This window comes from Clupea harengus, chromosome 16 (assembly GCF_900700415.2).
Source record: "Clupea harengus chromosome 16, Ch_v2.0.2, whole genome shotgun sequence".
In the NCBI taxonomy this organism is placed as follows: Eukaryota; Metazoa; Chordata; class Actinopteri; order Clupeiformes; family Clupeidae; genus Clupea; species Clupea harengus.
The window spans coordinates 23,541,240-23,559,474 of NC_045167.1; the positions used below are offsets into that span (position 1 = coordinate 23,541,240).

At 46.3% G+C, this 18,235-nt stretch overlaps 2 protein-coding genes across 3 annotated transcripts in view; one reads left to right on the plus strand and one right to left on the minus strand.

Moving 5' to 3' along the window:
- Nucleotides 1-5,403, plus strand: part of lrp6 (low density lipoprotein receptor-related protein 6) — a 62,930-nt gene extending 57,527 nt beyond the window's left edge. Inside the window, exon 23 of one of the 2 annotated variants that reach the window (XM_012838254.3) lies at nt 986-5,403. In XM_012838254.3, the coding sequence (XP_012693708.1) occupies nt 986-1,316 (331 nt within the window). In that variant the 3' untranslated portion in view covers nt 1,317-5,403. The remainder of the gene's footprint in view (nt 1-985) is intronic. The other variant, XM_012838255.2, reaches the window with a different exon arrangement.
- A 6,652-nt stretch (nt 5,404-12,055) lies between these two features.
- dusp16 (dual specificity phosphatase 16) overlaps nt 12,056-18,235 on the minus strand; it is a 14,465-nt gene continuing 8,285 nt past the window's right edge. The window contains exons 5-6 of the mRNA XM_012838252.3: nt 17,645-17,768; nt 12,056-17,003 (exon numbers count right to left, since the gene is read on the minus strand). Of these exons, the coding sequence (XP_012693706.2) occupies nt 15,656-17,003; nt 17,645-17,768 (1,472 nt within the window). The 3' untranslated portion in view covers nt 12,056-15,655. The remainder of the gene's footprint in view (nt 17,004-17,644; nt 17,769-18,235) is intronic.

Sequence of the window (18,235 nt, forward strand, 5' to 3'; positions counted from 1 at the left end):
TGTAGAGTATAGTTCTGACAAACCCATCTTTTCCTCCTCCTTCGTCTGACTGACTGTGTGTGCCTGCGTTGCACTACAAGATGATGCCTTGAGTGGAAACATCTGCATGGTAACAAAATGCAAATGTCTAAGCCGCGTACAAACCGCTCCTAGATGTGCAGCCAAATGAGGGGCCACTCTCTTTTTCTTTCTTTCTTTTTTTTTTTGCGTTCTTTTTTGTGCAAACACCCGGCCAATTTCCCATAAACCCTCTCGCTCAGTAAGCTGAGTAAAGATTGTTTAGCCAACAAACCGTGCCGCCCCTCCATTCTGGTGGTCCAGGGGAGAGGTCTGCTGAGGATAATGTTTATGGAACCCCCTTCACACACACTCACTCACTCACACACTCACACACACACACACACTGCTGCGGAGAGGCACTGCTTGTGCCGGAGGTAAACGGCTCCGAGATGACTAACGACGGAAAACCGTGGCTATTTCATTTTTGTTTTTCCGACGCACTCCATGCGGAGGAATAGTTCTGGTTTTGGGAATGTAATCAGAGCTGTTTTTGGACGGCGGCTCTGTTGTTCAGATCTTCTGTGAGGCATTCCTCCTGCACATGCAAACTCTTAAAACGCTCGAGTTGCCCCCCCAACACACACACACACACGCACACACACACACGCACCCCCAACCCTCATTCAGTACCCAAGATTGGCATTTAAAAGCAGCCCACTGGCCTGGTGTTTCATCCCCTACCCACAGTGCCTTGCGGGAGCTCATAAGCTCATGACCAAAAGCTGCAGATCTGAGCAAGAACTGAACCAGTGTAGTTTTTTTGTTTCTTATTTCAGCCCAAAACTCTATTATTAACACTCAATTGTCTTTCTGTCTAACTTGTGTTAGAGTTTCTTACTCTGTGACTTGCACTCAATCACTCTCTCTCTGTGTCCCTTCTCCCCCCCCCATCCCTCACCCCCCCCACCCTCCATCCTAACTTCAGGGTCTACAGCTACCGCCACTTTGCTCCCCCGACCACCCCGTGCAGCACGGACGTGTGCGACAGCGACTACACGCCGGGCCGCCGCGCCCCACACCACCACCGGCCCCCGACCGGCGTCAGTACCGGCGCTGGTGCCGCCTTCGCCAAGGGCTACGCCAGCGACCTCAACTACGACTCAGAGCCCTTCCCGCCTCCGCCCACGCCGCGCAGCCAGTACATGTCGGCCGAGGAGAACAACTGCGAAAGCTGCCCGCCCTCGCCGTACACGGAGAGGAGCTACTCGCACCACCTCTACCCCCCGCCCCCTTCACCCTGTACGGACTCTTCCTGAGCCGGCACCTCCAACCCACCCCCCCACACACACACACACACCAACCCACCATGCCTCACCTGCCACTCAAACGCCAGCCCTGGCCACTGCCATCGCCTCACTGTACATAAACCCCAAATGGTGCATCTTCAGACTTTGGTTTCAAAGAAGGACAAGAAGAAAGAACAAGTGAGAAGTGGGGTGAGTGAGAGGGGGGGGGGGGGGGCAGTACAGCGGATCTGCCTGTCGGACTTGACGGGGATTCCTGCAAAAGTGTGAGGACTGTATGGAAATATTCAACAAGGAAATGCGTAGGTTGGGCCAGGTGGAGCTGGCCAGACATTTGTACATTTTAAAGAGAGAAAAAAGAAAAACAAAAGCATATTTATATATTTTCTATACAGCGTTTATTGGTTCTGCCATAGAGGTTTGTATTAAAAAGAAATTTGTACACTTTGTTTTTTATTTTGTTTTAGTTACATTTTTTTTTTTTTTTTTTTTAGTTTATTTTTCCTTCAAAAAAAGTTCTATGGAATCGTCACACATGATAACGTTGCCTTAATCCAGGAAATACAAATGAAACTACCTTCTTTGGAGGCTGAAGTACTCAGAAGCACACGAACAGAGAAAAAGTCTGACGAGCGAGTTGAGAGAGGAAAGCTAACAAAAATAACAAACAAACAAAAGAGCTCTGGAGCTTTTTTAGTAGCCTTTCTGATACCAAATACATCACACACCAATGTGTGCACCACCGGAGCGAGCAGGGAGGTAGGGAGAGGTGTATTGGAGGGGAGAGGGCGCCCTCTGGAGTCAGCAGGCCCTTCCTACACCGTGCCATTCTGCAACAGGGGCAGCCATTTTGTCAGCAGGGTTGCTGTGTGATGCAACTACCAGCTGGGCGAGCTGTCACTCATACATTGAGCGTCAGCAAGCAAGAGATAAACTGCTTTCCCTTATTATTTTTTTTCTCCTAGTTGATTTTAGAAGTTTTTTTTCCTCGTGAGCTGATTTCTTTTTTTTGTTTTGTTTTTGTCCCACAGCCCTGCAAATTGTCAGTTTCGGAGCAATAAGTGTGAGCGTTAAGACGCTGCTTTGCCTGTGGAAACTGCCTGGTTCGTCTTTGGACTTGGGAATTTGAATGGAATTCAAAAATGTCAAAATCGCCCAAGTTAGGAAAGACCATAGGCAAGGCCACGGAGGAGGACAGCACCCTATGGACTGCATTAGTTCTCAAACCTCAAGACCGGCTACTAGTCTCAGTCCAAGAGCACACACCTGGTTAAGACTGTGTGTGAGTAGGGCGATGATGGTCATTTTCTCCCAAGCAATCAACCAAAACTTTCCTAGCGGTTTTTGTTTGTTTCGTTTCTTTTCTTGGTGTGTGTCGGATTACAAATAGTGACCTTGTGACTGTAGGCCAAGACTCAAAGCACATCTCGTTCCTCACATCCTTGTCCTGATTGCTTTTTCTGCTGTGCTCACCTTGAAAAAAAAAAAACACAGTGTTTTTTTGTTTTTTTTTGTTTAAATTCACCGAATCTATGAACAAGTTCTTGTGCCTGACCGGATTTTAAAAGTTGTTTTAATCATGGGCTGTTTTTCAAGGAAAAAATAGAATGAAAAAGGCAATCAGTGCCCAGTGAAAGAACAGAAAAAAAAACATTTTAATATTTTTATACCACATATTGTGTAGATATCATATTTATAAGCTATAAAGAAAATCATTGTAAATCTTTTCATGGTATCCTTGCAGTACTTTCAGTTCATATTCTCCTCCAGTATATCCTGCAGTCTATTTTTCTACTCAGAAAGGGTCTGTCTTTAAAGTATGAAGACAATCTGCGATGGACCACTCTGTCATGTTTTACATATCCTCGTTTGTCTGTCCTGTTGTGACCTACAACCTTACTGCATGGTCATCTGTCTGTCCAAGGGACCGCTGTGCCAAAACTGAATTTGTACAATCCTCAGACCAGTTTTGTGCTCGCTCGCTCACTCTCTCTCTCTCTCTCGATTCGCCTCACCAATCATGCATGTGTGAGTGGGTAAATGGACATTTCCAAGGGCCATCTCTTATTATGGGACTGATCTCTGAATGTGGCAGCCTTTTTATAATTCTAGCAGCTGTGGCCCGTAGGTGACTGCATTGTTTATTGCCATTGAACGGGCTGCAACACCTGATGAGCTTTCGTACCTCTTTTTTTTTTTTTTTTTGTTTAGTCTAGTTTTTTTTTTTTTGTCCTCCGTAACTGGACTAAATTAATGCGTTGACCTAACAATCGTGCCCTTCCTATCTCTGCTCGCCGTTCCTCTTCAGTATGTGGTTGTTGTTGTTGTTGGGTGTCTGTTGCGTTGTTTTTGTTGTTGTTGTTTCTGTCGCATCTCCTTCCCTTGTCAGATATATCAGCGTGGACGTTCTCCTCTGCTCTGTTCAGAGAGAGCTTGCCTTTTGGTCTCCTCTTGCTATCCACTCCCAATTCAACCTTTGCGCCTTTGACTCAGTCCCGTTAAGGGAGAAGGAGGAGGCTTGATGGCCTAGCCCCCCCCCCCCCCCCCACCTCAGCCTGTGGGTCTCCCAGTAATGACTGTATCTGCCATGTAAGGGACCGTTGCCTACTGCCGTCTTCTTGGTTGAGATGAGGAACTGTGGAAGGGTCTATTTGTCATGAAGAAAGTAGGCCAGAGGCAAGCTTAATGGTTGGATAACTTAGAACAAGGTCAAGTCAAGGGGCCTTGGAATGCTTCTGTGTAATTTTTTTTTGGTTATTTTCTTTTTTTCTTGTTGTCTTGAGACTGGTTTCTCATTGGTGTAGGAGAAGTCCTCGATGTGGCCAATGTTTTTTTTTTTTTTATTATTATTATTACTGCCTCTGCCTGCCTATCTGCCAGTCACCGGAGTTTTATTTTGTGCGTTTGTGTATTTCTCTTTTGTTGTTTTTCCTCAGCTGAAACATCCACGTCACTAAGTTTTGCTGCTGTCGTCAACACCACCAAAAATGACTCCAGATCAGTTTGTGGTACAATCATTAATGTAATGTGTGCGTGTGTAGACACCCTCCCCCAACCCCACCCCTGACCCTGGTGTCCCTTTAAAAATGTCTGTTTTGCAAGGGCTTCTGGGTAAAACCTGAGAGTCACTGGTCCATCGACCACAGTCTGATCAAACCAGCATTGCCGGGAGAGGTTCTCATTTTTCCTAAAACTGCACTTTACAGGAACTCCTGCTTAATTACAGGTACAACGAAACGCAAAACTGAAAGAATGTGTGTGTGTGTGTTGAGATCATGTGTGTGTGCTTGCTCTGATCGTGTTTGTGTGTGTGTGTGTGTGTGTGAGAGTGTGAGTGTGTGTGTGTGTCTTTTTAGAGTGAGAGACCGAAATCCCATCAAAGTGCTGCCAACTTTTTCTCTTGGATGTATGTAGCATGGTGTCTGCGAAATGAAATGTATATACACACAAACACAAAAAAAACTGGCATCCAAAGGTGTGAAATCATATCAGGATAGAGGCACTGCATCCTGGGGGCGAGCTGATTGGTTGGCTCTTTTCAGCTTCACTGCTGAATTATGTCAAAATGGAGTGTAGCATAGAATCATATGCCTCTTGGGCATCTTCACATTAGCTTTTGGAACTGGACAAGTAGAGAAGGGAAAAGGTGGCAAACGGAGTGCTGAAAACTCTTGGAAAGCTCGTAATGGAAGTGAGTGTTGACGGGATAAGAAGCGAGTCGCCACGTAGAAGTTGTTTCGCTGGAGTAGCCTAGCTGTGGGTAAACCGTAAAAAAAAAAGCACTTTTGGCTCCACCTAGTTGGGAGAGCTACAATGGAATCCGATGGAGGGAAACGGGAGAAATAAGTCTGTTTCGAATCGAAGAGTCGGTCACTCATTCATTTTTATACCATGGTGCTTTGCAAGGATGTTTTTTCAAGATGACCAACATTTGGTTAGTCATGCATTTAATTTCCACTAACTATTTTGTACATTGATCGCTTTACATGTAAAACGTTGTATAAAACAGACTTGTACAGCCCATTCAATAACTACTATAAGCTGTTGTAACAAATGAAATGTTGATTTTTTTAATAAAAATGAGTGAACTTTTAAGATGGATTGTAGTCCTTGTATTGTCTCTTGAATACCACCTCACAAAATAACATCAATGTCAAATGAGTGATTGTATGTCAGACACTTCAGTCAACGTCTACACTCAAGACATGCCAAGCAAGCTGATCCAAAACCATCTACCATACCATGGGCCGCTTGGCTGTTTGTGGAATTTGTAGGGGTACTTGGATAACACCTTGAAATGGAGATTATCACTGGTACTACGGTCATCCTTTTAAAGTGAGTTCAACGGAAATAGGTTAAGAAATGCTAATAAAAATGATACAATAAAAATCTCACTACATACTGAATATCATCAGTAAAGGTTTAGTGAATGAGCAGTTCTTTGCTAGAATGCAAAATAATATAAGATGATCATAAGGCATTACTTACACAGCACTGATGAAATGGTAACAACAGAAGGGAAACATTTGAACCCTTGGTAACCGAGTAACCCACAGGCAACCACTTCCTGAGGTCCTTCAACTCGCACAACCACTAACTGATGTCAAACCAGTAGATGGCGCCACCGATTTAAAAAGCAGTTTATTTCCCTCAAGGCTTTGTTCTGTCCTCCAAGAAGTCCTAGACCCTGTTCGGATAGTCTTTTTTGCTTAGGAAGGCTCCTAACTGACTAGGGTACACTGGACCATCCTTTACGAATGGAAAGGAGATAGTATCACCCTACAATTCCTTGCAACCAATGAACAACCGATCAAAGTGAACCAAGTCAATAACATCTGCCGTCACATAATTAGTAGTCCAGTCTAAGTGAAGTTGAATTCTCGTAGCACCACGGTTGTCTTTTCCTAAGTCCTTATGAATTCTACTTCACATCTTTCCTTGACCTCATGATGTTTTCCATCGAGGTAAAGGAAAACTGCTTAGGAAAAGACGACAGGACGGACTATCCAACCACAGCTCTAGTTGCCATTTCGTCCTAGCGGAGGTGTACCGTCCTAGGACAAAATTAGTTTTAGGATCGTGCCTATGGTAAAAAATACCAGACCTTAAAGCTAGTGAGGTCCATTGAAGAAGTATTTTTGGTATATTTCTTGAAATTCACTTTAATTCCCAAGAGCAATGAATAACTCAAATGCTTTGAATCTGCACTCATAACCTGAACATACATTTTAAGTGGAACATTAAGCATAAAACTAAACTGTATGGCTATCACAAGTCCCGGCACCACAACAAGCCCAGCAATCAGCATGAGCTCAGGGCATGGTCGAGAGCAAGAGGACACAGTCCCGTCAGGAACAACACGTCAGGGCTGCAACGCGATGGCAGGGTAGCGCCCTCCTGACAAACACAACACTACAAAGGACCCTCAGGTGAGCAGCAGGAACGCAGAGCCTCCGAGCGGGTGGCAGTTGACCCCGGGCAAGGTCATGTCAGGGTCACGGCCCCCATTGGCCAGCTGCAGTGATATGGAAGACCCGGGGGTGGCTGGAACGATGGTGCGGCTACCTCTGGCTGGCCTTTGGATGCCAGCAACAGCAGACGACAGGCGCTTACTCACAGCAGCCTTTCCGGGCTCTTGGGCAGATGATAGCAGGATGGAGGCCATTCCACCAACAGCTGTGGTACGGAGGAACGCTGCTGCCCCCTCTGGCCAGTGGCAACGATGCAAGAGACAACCAGACCAATCAGCAACAATGCCACGGTTCTTCTGGCCAGCAGCAACAATGCTGTACACCTCCGGGACTGTCATCAGCAACATGGAACCCCCATATGTCTACAGCAATATCGTGGAAGTCCTCCTCTTTCGACGATGATGACACCATCGGCAATGGCGAGTGGAAGAAGCCCCTCTACTGGTAGGTGATGCATTAACAGCAGCAGTCAGCAGATGATCTCAGTAGTCAGCGATGACTTCAGCAACTTTGATCTCAGTAGTCAGCGATGACTTCAGCACCTTTGATCTCAGTAGTCAGCGATGACTTCAGCACCTTTGATCTCAGTAGTCAACGATGACTTCAGCACCTTTGATCTCAGTAGTCAGCGATGACTTCAGCCCCTTCGATCTCAGTAGTCAGCGATGACGTCAATGCGCTGCGCTCTGGAATGGGCTGTAGTGACGTGGCAGCCACTCCCCTCAGCTTACAACAACCTGATTGAAGACTTCAGCGGCAGGAAGACTCCTCTAAATGGGGCGTGTCCTTCAACGGGGGGGGGGTTGTGGCGGCTTCTGTGCGGCGGGCTCTAGGGCAGGCAATGGTGTCGTGGCGGCAGCTTTTTCCCGATTGCGATAAGCTCACCAGCGGTGCGCTCCTCGTGTATCGTCAAGGCGCTGGGTCAGGCGGCGGCTCAGCTGCGTTCGGCCGCTCCCTTGTCATCCAGGGCTGGCTGCTTCTTTCAGCTGCTCCCAGGGAAGAAGCACAGCCAAAACCAGCCCCTTGATGAAGGCTCTTGAAATATAGCTCAGCGGCCGACCGTGCCTCCCCCCGCGCCGGGGCAGGTCCTCAACATCTTCTCGACAATTCCTGCTTCATATAGGTGGCGATTTCTTTTTTTTTTTTAAGATTTGTTTTTGGGGCTTTTTTCCTTTAATCGGATAGGACAGTGAAGGTTTTTGGACAGGAAATGAGATGGAGAGAAGAGGTGGGGAGTGGGATCGGGAAATGACAGCAGGTTGGAATCGAACCCGTGTCCCCGTGGGCATTCAAGCCCGTATATGGTTGGGGCTACTGCTTGCGCCACAGTGCCCCCCAGGTGACGATTTCTAATGCCAGAATCACTGTACGGATCACTGTAACAGCACTCCGTACACAAATGCTGCTAGGCGTAACAACATTCCGTATAGCTATCTCTGATCATGAGTTTTGTATAACATTAAGCATCCATTCAATTTTGTATTATGCCTAGAGTCTTAGATAAGATGTTAAATATGTCAGAATATTTATCTTGTATAGTTTAAGCTTACTTATCTTCTCATTCCATAGCGATAGTCCATTAACAGTCCACACCCCCTAGTGTTCAAGTGAGTGTTGGTGGTTTAGTGCCTTGGTTCCCAAACTGGGGTACGCGTACCCCCAGGGGTACACAAAGTGGTTCAGGGGGTACGCGGGGAGAACATTTCCGCGATAACGGAAAACGGACAGAATTCGCGGAATGTACCCGTTGAAACAGAATTGCAACTTTCAGACGGAAACATCATTTTGTGCATCAAACTCGGGTACGTAGCTGGAGATTGAATGTCTGAAGGGGTACGGGACTGTAAAAAGTTTGGGAACCACTGGTTTAGTGGATAGTATGGCTGTCTTCTGCACTGACAGTGGGCCATCGGGCCCTGTGATATGTGCCCCAGAGGGACCTCTAGTGACCGAAGGTGACCGCGCCGAGCTGTGCCCTTTTGTCCCTGTGTCGACTTAGCGCCGCACTGGGATTCACCACAGCAGGGGAGGCAACCGATCTTTGGACCCTCTTCTCTGACAAACACCATGTTCCCTAATGCTACAGAATGGGAATAAACCATGCGGAAACAACCGTCGCTGTGAGTGGAAATGGTGGAGGAGATTAGCAATAGCCTGTGTACCAAAAGGCCTCCATGGTTAATAAACACAAACTCTGTGACACAAACTTAGCACAGCCAGAGATGTGGGTTAGTTGCACAGGCACAGCCAGCCAACATGTCTCCTCTTCGCAGTCTGGCTGACAGTCGACTGACTGTTTTCTTCTCACACTGACCCCTCAGCCACAGAAGTTCCTGGGTAGCGAAAGAGATAAGGGGTTCCAAAAGCTAAGCTTGACGGTTCAGTAAAGCACCCAACACAGGGAACGGAACCCAGGCAGTTGGTGGTTTGTAGTTGGTGGTGTGGCATTTAACATATTTAGCTATAACCTAGATTTTAAACCCAACTCAGACCTGATTGGTCAGGAGGTCACAATGGCAACATCTGAGGGAGTTGAAGGGCCTGAAAAGTGATGCCATGGTTGCTGCATTTCTGTTGGACAAGTAATTATCTATTTTGGGGGGAATGTATTATTTTCCTGAACTATGTAGCCAATGTAGCTAGTTACTCATGTAGCTACCTTAATTATTAGCCCTATGTAAGCTACACTGTAGGAAGCTAGACTATCCTATGTAGCTATATTTACACGTACCTTGTATGTAGTCTATCTGTGTATATGTTCAACGATGTCTGCATTGTTGTTGTGAGCAAGAGTCATTTTAGGGTATTTATCCTTCGTTAGTCAACATTGGCTTGAATGGGACATTTTGTAAATGTGGTGATGTAGCTTATTTGTGTGTTTTTGTAGTTGTGAGAATAAGATATGCGTTAGTTGGATACGGTTAGCAATGACGGCTTGTTGCGTTCCTCTCACCTCCTCTCGTGGAGTCGTCCTCCAGCAGTAGTTAGGCAGTGCGCATTCATGTGGCTTTGGGGGAGCCCTGAAGGAAGGGGTGGAGATTTTTCTTTCAAAATCTAGCATACTCTTGCTGGTTTCTCCAACGTTGCTTACCGTAGATTTAAGAGCAGTCACTTGAGTTGTGTACGAATCAATATACTGTTTGGGAATCACAGCTACCTCTGTATTGAGGTAAACGTCAATAGTATATGGACACACGTTGGAAATTTATTTGGCATGGGCATAAATCACCTGAACCAATCAAGTGAACATCTGACCCTGTGATTCTAGAACTGTGTAAGGTATGTCCATGCGATGGACAGAGTGAATAATGCAGTACAAAGGTCACTGTATATTACTGTATATTGTTACTGTATATTAATCACATATCAACTCTATGCCGATCTTAGATGTCTTTAAATGTCTAGCCTTCAAGTCAAGCATACCCCTCAATGAAATATCTGTAAATTGGAGTATGCATTTATTTTATAGCACAATTATGGCACAGGTTGTGCATTGCATGTGGTTAAATGCTGAGCTCACCTTGGAAGCACTGCACTATGAGGAAATTGAATACCGTACTTGTTAATTTACCAAACCAGTGCACAACCAAATAACTTTTGTAGCTTCAAGTGTTACAAGGAAATATTCCACTACAATGTAACTTGCAACTGAGCAAATTTCTCAGACTAAGAATCTCCCGTTAGTAAACCGATACGCTTGTACTCCAGTCCTCATCTAGGAACACAGAGTAAGTGAAGCCTGGCTGCTTGTTTATTTGGTGGGCCAAAACAATACGAGGGAATTTAGTCTGGTGAGCCTTTGAAAGGGGAATTAGAAGGCCCACCCTCTCCTAGTGTGTGTGTGAGTGTGTGTGTGTGTGTGTGTGCGTGCATGTTTTCAAGCTCCTGGTCATCCACAGGCAAGCCTTGTGAGGCCCTGGTTTGCTTTGCCGAGGGGCACAGAGAAAGGTTGATGATGTCACCCATTTAGTTTTGGGGGAGAGGAGGCGGGGGCTTGAATCTCATTCCGCATCTCTCTTGACATTCGAGTGTGTGCTGGGGGGGTTGTTTTGAGCATTTCTGTAGTGGAGTTCCAGAGAAAGAGGGGGCCACGGCAGAGGCGTTGCCTGGCAACAACTACACTAGAGGCCTGGAGTTCTCCTCTTCTCTGCCTTCTCGTCTCTCTTCTCCTCTGCTCAGCTGTTCTGTGCGCACTCAGAGAGCTCTCGCTGTCCCCAGTCTCCGACACTAATCAAGCCTCCCGCCTCTGCCCTGGGTACATACTGTGCATCACTCCACTCAAAAACACAGCAGGCACAGACATGATACAATGTACCTAGTATGTTTTATATTAGTACATTTTGTAACAATACATAGTTTAGAGCTTAGGATAAGTAAAGATGTAGGCCTACTATATACTCAATTAAATAGTACATACTATTATTTATTACTGTACTTTATTACACTGTAGTAAGGGATGCTTACTGTAAAATGGCCAATGGTATGGACTGTATTCATTCAATCTTCTGGTGGTAACTTTAGAACAGAACAGATGCATTCCCGGGAAGCCCACAGAATGGGGGATTGGTTCTGAATGGGGGATATGTCCTTGAAGAGGACCGCTTTAACCCTGCCCAGAGTACCACACAGATGACTGAGCAGCCACAATGAGGGCCTCTCTCATCATGAGTGCTGTTCTCCACTAACAGCCATTTCCCAGAATTCAGAGAGTGTGGCACATGGACTAGATGATGATGCAACACTGGCTCACATGTACACAGACCCGGCCCTCGCCCACCCTCTCCTCTTCATCCCCCCCCTCCACAGCCCCTTTCTCCTCTTCATCACCACCCCCCCCCCCTTTCTCCTCTTCAACTTACTGGTCTACTGGGGAGAGGAGAGGAACATGGTTCAACTTTACGTAGCATGAAAGAAGTGGGAACTGACTACTGAGACTGTGAACATACGTGTTGTTCACTACGCCACTTGTGGGTGTGACCTGTGCCAGGTACGCATCATCTTTCTAGGTAGCAGATGGAATGGACCTGGTCCTGATGTAGAAATCATCCAGATGATCCACTCCAAGAGATGTGAAAAATTTTGCAATTTATGAACACCCACAAACGATAATGTCCCCACAAGAAGAGGTGCGCTGTTATCTTTGGTCAATGTCATTTAAAGCAGAACGGCACAAACCGCTGCCTTTGAATGCATATAAGACTTAAATCCACAGCCACACACCCAGGGAGAGAGAATGAGAGAGTTCAAAGTTCAATTTAAGTACACCAGTAGGTTCATATGTTGAGTACCGTTTCAACCTTTATTTCAACAGTCAACATACAACTAATGCTCATCAATATGAACTTCATAAAATATGGAAATCTGTTCGCGCTGCTGAAAAGAAAAGCAAACTATATTCTCAAACGCTGCCAGAGGCCTCCTTGCACACACCACACAGGTACCATCTCTGTTTTCCAGATGCTGTACAGTATTGTCAGCTTTTTTATAAATCCATAACATTAATCACAAAAAAAAAATCAATGGTTCATTGCTTACATTTATTGGCAATAGATATTGGAATTTGGATGTGATGCTTTAGACTACCAGCGATCACCCTGTGCTACATACAGACCTGTACCTTCCAAAAACTTTTCAGTCATCAGCTCTCAGTGTATCCCTCTGCCCTGACCTTCCAAGTGACCTTGCAGTTACCTGGTGGTTTGTCTTGTCTGCTGTTCGTCTTTCGAGAGAAGCGGTCAACCTGAACAACACTGCCTTTTTGCAAACCTCAAATGTCTATACAGAGTTACTTACATACACAGTTTTACAAAATAAAACACAGACATACAGACTTCCATCTGTGTGAAGTCCCTCGTTCTGTTCACAGCTTTGGGGAAGCCTTCAATTAAATGGAACTGTTACTTCTCGACTCAAATCCCTTCTTTTCTTTTAAAAAAGAAAAAAAATCTACTAAATAAAACAGTAATATAAAAAGAATGACATACAATAGACAGGCAGGCACAGGAAAATTGGGGAGATTGCAAGAGTTTCACCCTCTGGAGTATATGCTATTCCTTTCAACCTTTACTTGTCAGAAATCAAGATGAGTTTCAAATATATTTGAGCACTGCGGTTGCAAGTTCCGACTTACTTATGGTAATGTTTGACTGTTTTCAATAGCCAGAGTGTTAAAACCCCAAAGTCCAAGATGTAGTCGTGCTCTATTTCATACAACTTCATTCAAAAACATGCTTTTTGTCAGTACACCCTGGACATAACTTAAACCCTGCCTCTTTCCAGCTGACAGACCAACTAACTCCGCTCTCATTCGCTGAGCTGTAAGTCGCTAGATGGATTACACAAATGCAGGAAATAATACTGCTGCCACTGTAGACTTGATAACTTAAACAGCCATCTTGAAGCTTCTGGAGGATGACGATGAAGGGTGAAACAACGAGGCTGATTAAATGACAGTGTGAAAGGGACAAGTCATGTCAGCTGTGGATCCCTGTGCCTTCAGCAGGGAATATTACCCCGTGGACCGCCATGTCAATAAACACTGCTGACAAGTATCGTCAGTAATAAAATAAAACAGCACCAACAGTGTTTTAAAAAGAAAATCGTGTGGTGATATTTTGGTGGCTGTGATGAAGGACATCTTCATGGAGGAGTGGATCTTCATTTGAGGAGAGGATTTCTGTTAAGACTAGAGGGACTGAGAAGAGGAACACACTATTTTAGGAGGAGAGATGTCCCTTCAAACTTCAGTTGCTGGTGTATCAGATCTATTTCCACTACAACCTGAAGATCATATTTTTGGAGGTGTCCTCCTATGCAATGGTTTCAAGTGAAACCGCTCCAATCATAAGTTCAGACACCATGACACGGCATTAAGGGTCCTAACTGGGTTGAAATTGTTTTGAATTCCATTCTGTGTTCGTTTCAAAGGGTCATAATATTTAGTCATTTGAATTTACATTTCCCTGTCAATTGTTCCTTTACACCAGTGTACCACATTCTCACGTGAGTTCACATAGAAAGTCCTCATTTCCTTAATTTTGGGGACATTTGACATTCACTAAGTTCACTTTTTTTTGTTTGACTATGGGGTTTGATTGCTGATTGTTTTTCAGATGGTGTTCCGTTGAACCATGAGGGTGTTTTTCTGACCAATGGAAAGAAGAGGAAGCACTTCTGATGTTATCTCCAACCGCCAATAGCATCGCTGGCTCTGCTGTTTGGATCCTGTTCACCCTCTCAATAATCTTCCCTAAAGTTGTTTTGTTTTGTTTTGTTGTGAAATGTCAAACATTGACACTCACTGATCAGCTTCCTCAAATCATTTCCTGACTGCAACACCTGTCGCTTGTGTGGCTAAAAAGGAAGAACATAAAATCCTGATGATATTATCTTAAGGCAAATAGTGGTAACATTAAAAGGAAGGTCCTTTTTTGATTCCCTGCCATAAACCAACAGGCACAGTCACTCTGAAAGCACAGCATCATTTTTCTCAATCAAAAACAGCAGTGCTAAGCTGCTCGAATCAAAAGCTAACTTTAAAAAAAAAACTCTTTCCCCCGCAACTAGAACAATTCTCAAACCATGATAGTGCAATAATTATTATGCGAAGATGACTGCAAAGAGCGACACACTGCGATCATCACTTCACACTCTGCATGAGGTTGGTGTCAGACAACAATTCATAGCCATCCGCATTGATGCCATGAAGTACACACCTGAATTTGCACTATGAAGTATCTTTGAACAAGAGTTCCCGACTCTTTCTCTACCACTTACTAAACAAACCCTCTTTCTGCCTGTGCAAGACAGGTGAGAACACCTGTCCGGTTTTACCTCTTTTTTTTCCCTTTAAAACACTGATCCACATTCAAACACTCCTCTGGAGAGAAACTTTTTTTTCACTTGTCCTCTGTAGGCTTGCTGATCTAGGATCAGTCCAAAAAGGGAAGAAAGTTTTGAAAAGCTTTCTATACAGGCATTTCATTTCACCAAACCTTTTTTTCAAAATCTGTCACCTCATAAGAAGAAAACAAAAAGCACAAAACACCCGCTACCATCTCAGTTGGGGATCTCTTCATTCGTTTTTGTTCCTACTGCTCGATAGAAGACCTGAGATTGTAATTGTCAATGAGCAACACATTACAATAAAAGAAAAGGAAAACAAATGTTATGAAATAAAAAGAAAAAATGAACCCCTTGATTTGGATTGGTGAGGTACTGTATATCTGCTACTTAGCCACCCTTGGGAGAGAATCAGGAAACAAAAATGGAAAAAGAGTGGACAAAAAAAAAAGAATCGTCAGTCTTGTTTCAACTTCATTCATTCATGCTTCGGTTCAGGCTCCAAGTTTGAGTAAGAGTGTCTGACAAAAATGTGGGGTTGGATAAAATATATAAAAAAAAAGAATTGAAACGAAAGTTATAAGCAACACTCATCCACAGACAAATATCAGGCTCAGTCCTCAGTTAAAACAAACAACTATGAAAAAATAATGAAAAAATAATCTAAACATGTTTGAATGCGTTCTCTTTTCAACATTCTGTAATGTGCAGCTGTTTTTAGGTGCAAGTTCTTATGTAGATTATCACAAGGCCATTACAAAACCCACCACGGTCAGTTTTGTTTTGTTTTTGTTTTTTCTAAAAAAGGAGAAAAATAAATCTGTCCACTATGCAAAATTATTTAGCCACTTCACTTGAAAATACCGACTGAAAAAACGGCTCGCAAAACAAAAACCAAACGCAAATTGCGCCAGATAATACAACACCAGTTTTCTTCCCTTTCAGAGGCCTAGTCTGTGGACAAGTTTATATGGGTGGATGCACCACAACAACCCACCCCAACCCGACCCCCGACCCAGCCGGCCAACCAGCCTCCTCTCAGGACACCTCAATGATCTCCATGCTCCCCGAGAAGCTGGACTGGCTGCCCACTTTGACGAGCTCCTCACGAGAGCGGCTCTCCGACATGCCGTCGCCGAACTCCATCTGGCAGGAGCGCCGCTTCAGCTGCTTCTCGAAGGTGCTCTCCTCGTGCCAGCTGCGCCGCGAGTCGCCATGGTCCCCGCTCCGCTGGCGCCCGCGCCTCCTCACCGCCTCCAGCCCCGGACCCACACCGCCACTTCCCCCGCCGCCGCCGCAACCGTACGCGGCGCTGAAGATGGCCGACGTGGAGTAGAAGCGCGCTGCCGACTCGTGGGAGAGGTACCAGCCACCCGCCAGCGAGGACGAGGACACGGCCACAGGCCCCAGCAGGATGTCCGAGTGCCAGCCTTTAAGAGCTGCACCATGCCTGTGCCCCTGACTGTGCCCGGGCGCTGGCTTGGCCAGGTGCTGCTGGCTCCGCGACAGGCCGTATAGGAAGCTGGCGGCACTGGCACTGGCACTAAAACTGGCACTGGCACTGGCACTAAAACTGGCACTGGCACTCGCGTTGGGGCTGTTGCCTTCCATGCTGCCACTACGCTGCAAAGGCTGCTGGGAGCACGCAGCCGCGGCCGGAGGGGGTTTGGGCTGTTTGGGGGCAGCTTTGCTGCTACTGCTGCTGCTGCTAATGGTGGTGCTGGTGGAGGTGCAGGCGGTGCTCGCCGTGGGCCCGTCGGCCTGCTCCTTGTCTGGGCTCTGCTCCGGCGTGGACTGCTCCGACACCTCCTCCACCGGGGAGAACTGGCAGGGCTTGCTGGCCGGCTCCTTGAAGCCCGACGGCTTGTAGTAGCCCTCTGGGGCGTCGCCGGCGGTGCCGTGTGCTGAAAACCCTCGCAAGCCAACAGAGCTTCCACCGACACCGCCGCCGACACCACCTACGGCAGCAGAGCTCGTCTCTCCGTACGACTTGATGTCCAGGGAGAAGGAGCGCTTGAGCCGGGCACTCTCCTCCACCCCTTCGCCCAGCTGCAGACTGCACAGGGCCTGGGCCAGGAGCTGCTCCTCGCGGACGCCCGCTAACACGCAAGGGAACGTTAGGGCCTCCTCCTCAGACGCCTCCTCCGCAGACGCCTCCTCGGGGATGTCCGCTGCCACTGCGGCGGCGGAAGGGGGGACACAGACCACCTCCGGCACTCCGGCCGGGGCCTCCTCACAGGAGATGCAGCCGGAGGTGGAGGTGGAGGTGGAGGTGGTGGGCTTGGGCGAACTGTCTGTGGGACTCTTGATCTTCTTCTCAAAGTCCAGCAGCTGGCCCAGGAAGTTGAAGTTGGGTGAGATGGTGGGCCTCTTCTCCTTCACGAACCTGAGGAGGGATGAAAACAAGAATGACTCGTCTGTGCGCATCTATGTGTGTGTGTGTGTGTGTGTGTGTGTGTGTGTGTGTGTTAGTAACTAGCGAGTATCGTGTTTCGTTTGTGTGCCTGTTTGCATGTCTGTTTACAACCAAAGTGGGTATAAGAATGTGTGTTAGCAACTAGTGTGTGTGAGTGTGTGTGTGTGTGTTAGTAACTAGCGAGTATTGTGTTTAGTTTGTGTGTCTGTTTGCATGTCTGTTTACAACCAATGTGGGTATAAGAATGTGTGTTAGCAACTAGTGTGTGTGTGTGTGAGTGAGTGTGTGTGTGTGTGTGTGTGTGAGAGAGAGAATGTGTGTGTAAGTGATTAGTGATGGCTGCGGCATCTCTCATTTGCAGGGCTCAGGACCCAGGCCGTAATTGCGGGTGACACAGAGGGCATTTAATTAGGGGGTCACTGGAACTGAGTGGTTCATTAGGACACCAGAGTTGGACTCCGCTGAGCTCACGGCCCGAACAGCCACCTCTTCACTCCTCACAGTCCGGATAAAACCTCCACCCATACGTACGCATTTGCCATTAGACACATGGCTTGTATGTGTTCCTGTTTTCATTTGGTAGTGTACACAGAGGGAGGGGTTTGCCTGACCTGTAGGCCTCGTCCAGGGACATGTCCATCCTCTTCATGATGTAGGCGATGGCGATGGTGGCTGAGCGGGAGATGCCAGCCAGGCAGTGGACCAGAACCCTGGCGTTGCAAGCCTTGGCTTTCTCTGAAGAAGAAAAAAAAGAAAAAAGAAAAAAAAAACTCAAACCCAAATCAGTTATCTCGCTAAGGCGACTGTTCCCCTTTTTTATTTAACAAGGCTTATGTAATAATACACAGCGGCGAGAAATTCCCCTACACCGACCGTAAAGGGTTTTTACTGTGATGTGAGGCTTTATTTGTGGCTCTCGCTAAGAAGGAGGAAGTCCATTTCTGAGAACTAAGGCCACTGTTTGAAACTGTTTGATGGCAACAAGCACGGATAAAAGCCGTAAACTCCAAAAGGTCGACATGTGCTCTGTTGATCTCATCTGTAATCCCCTCAGTCGATTCATTTAAATTGAATTACTAACACAGCGACATTATCAATCATCGTTGTCTCTAGGTGTCTCTTTACAGACCCCAAAACCTGAAGCCATGAAACGCAGAGGTGACTTTGGCCAGGAAAAGTCTCCCTTTTAACAGGGAGAAACC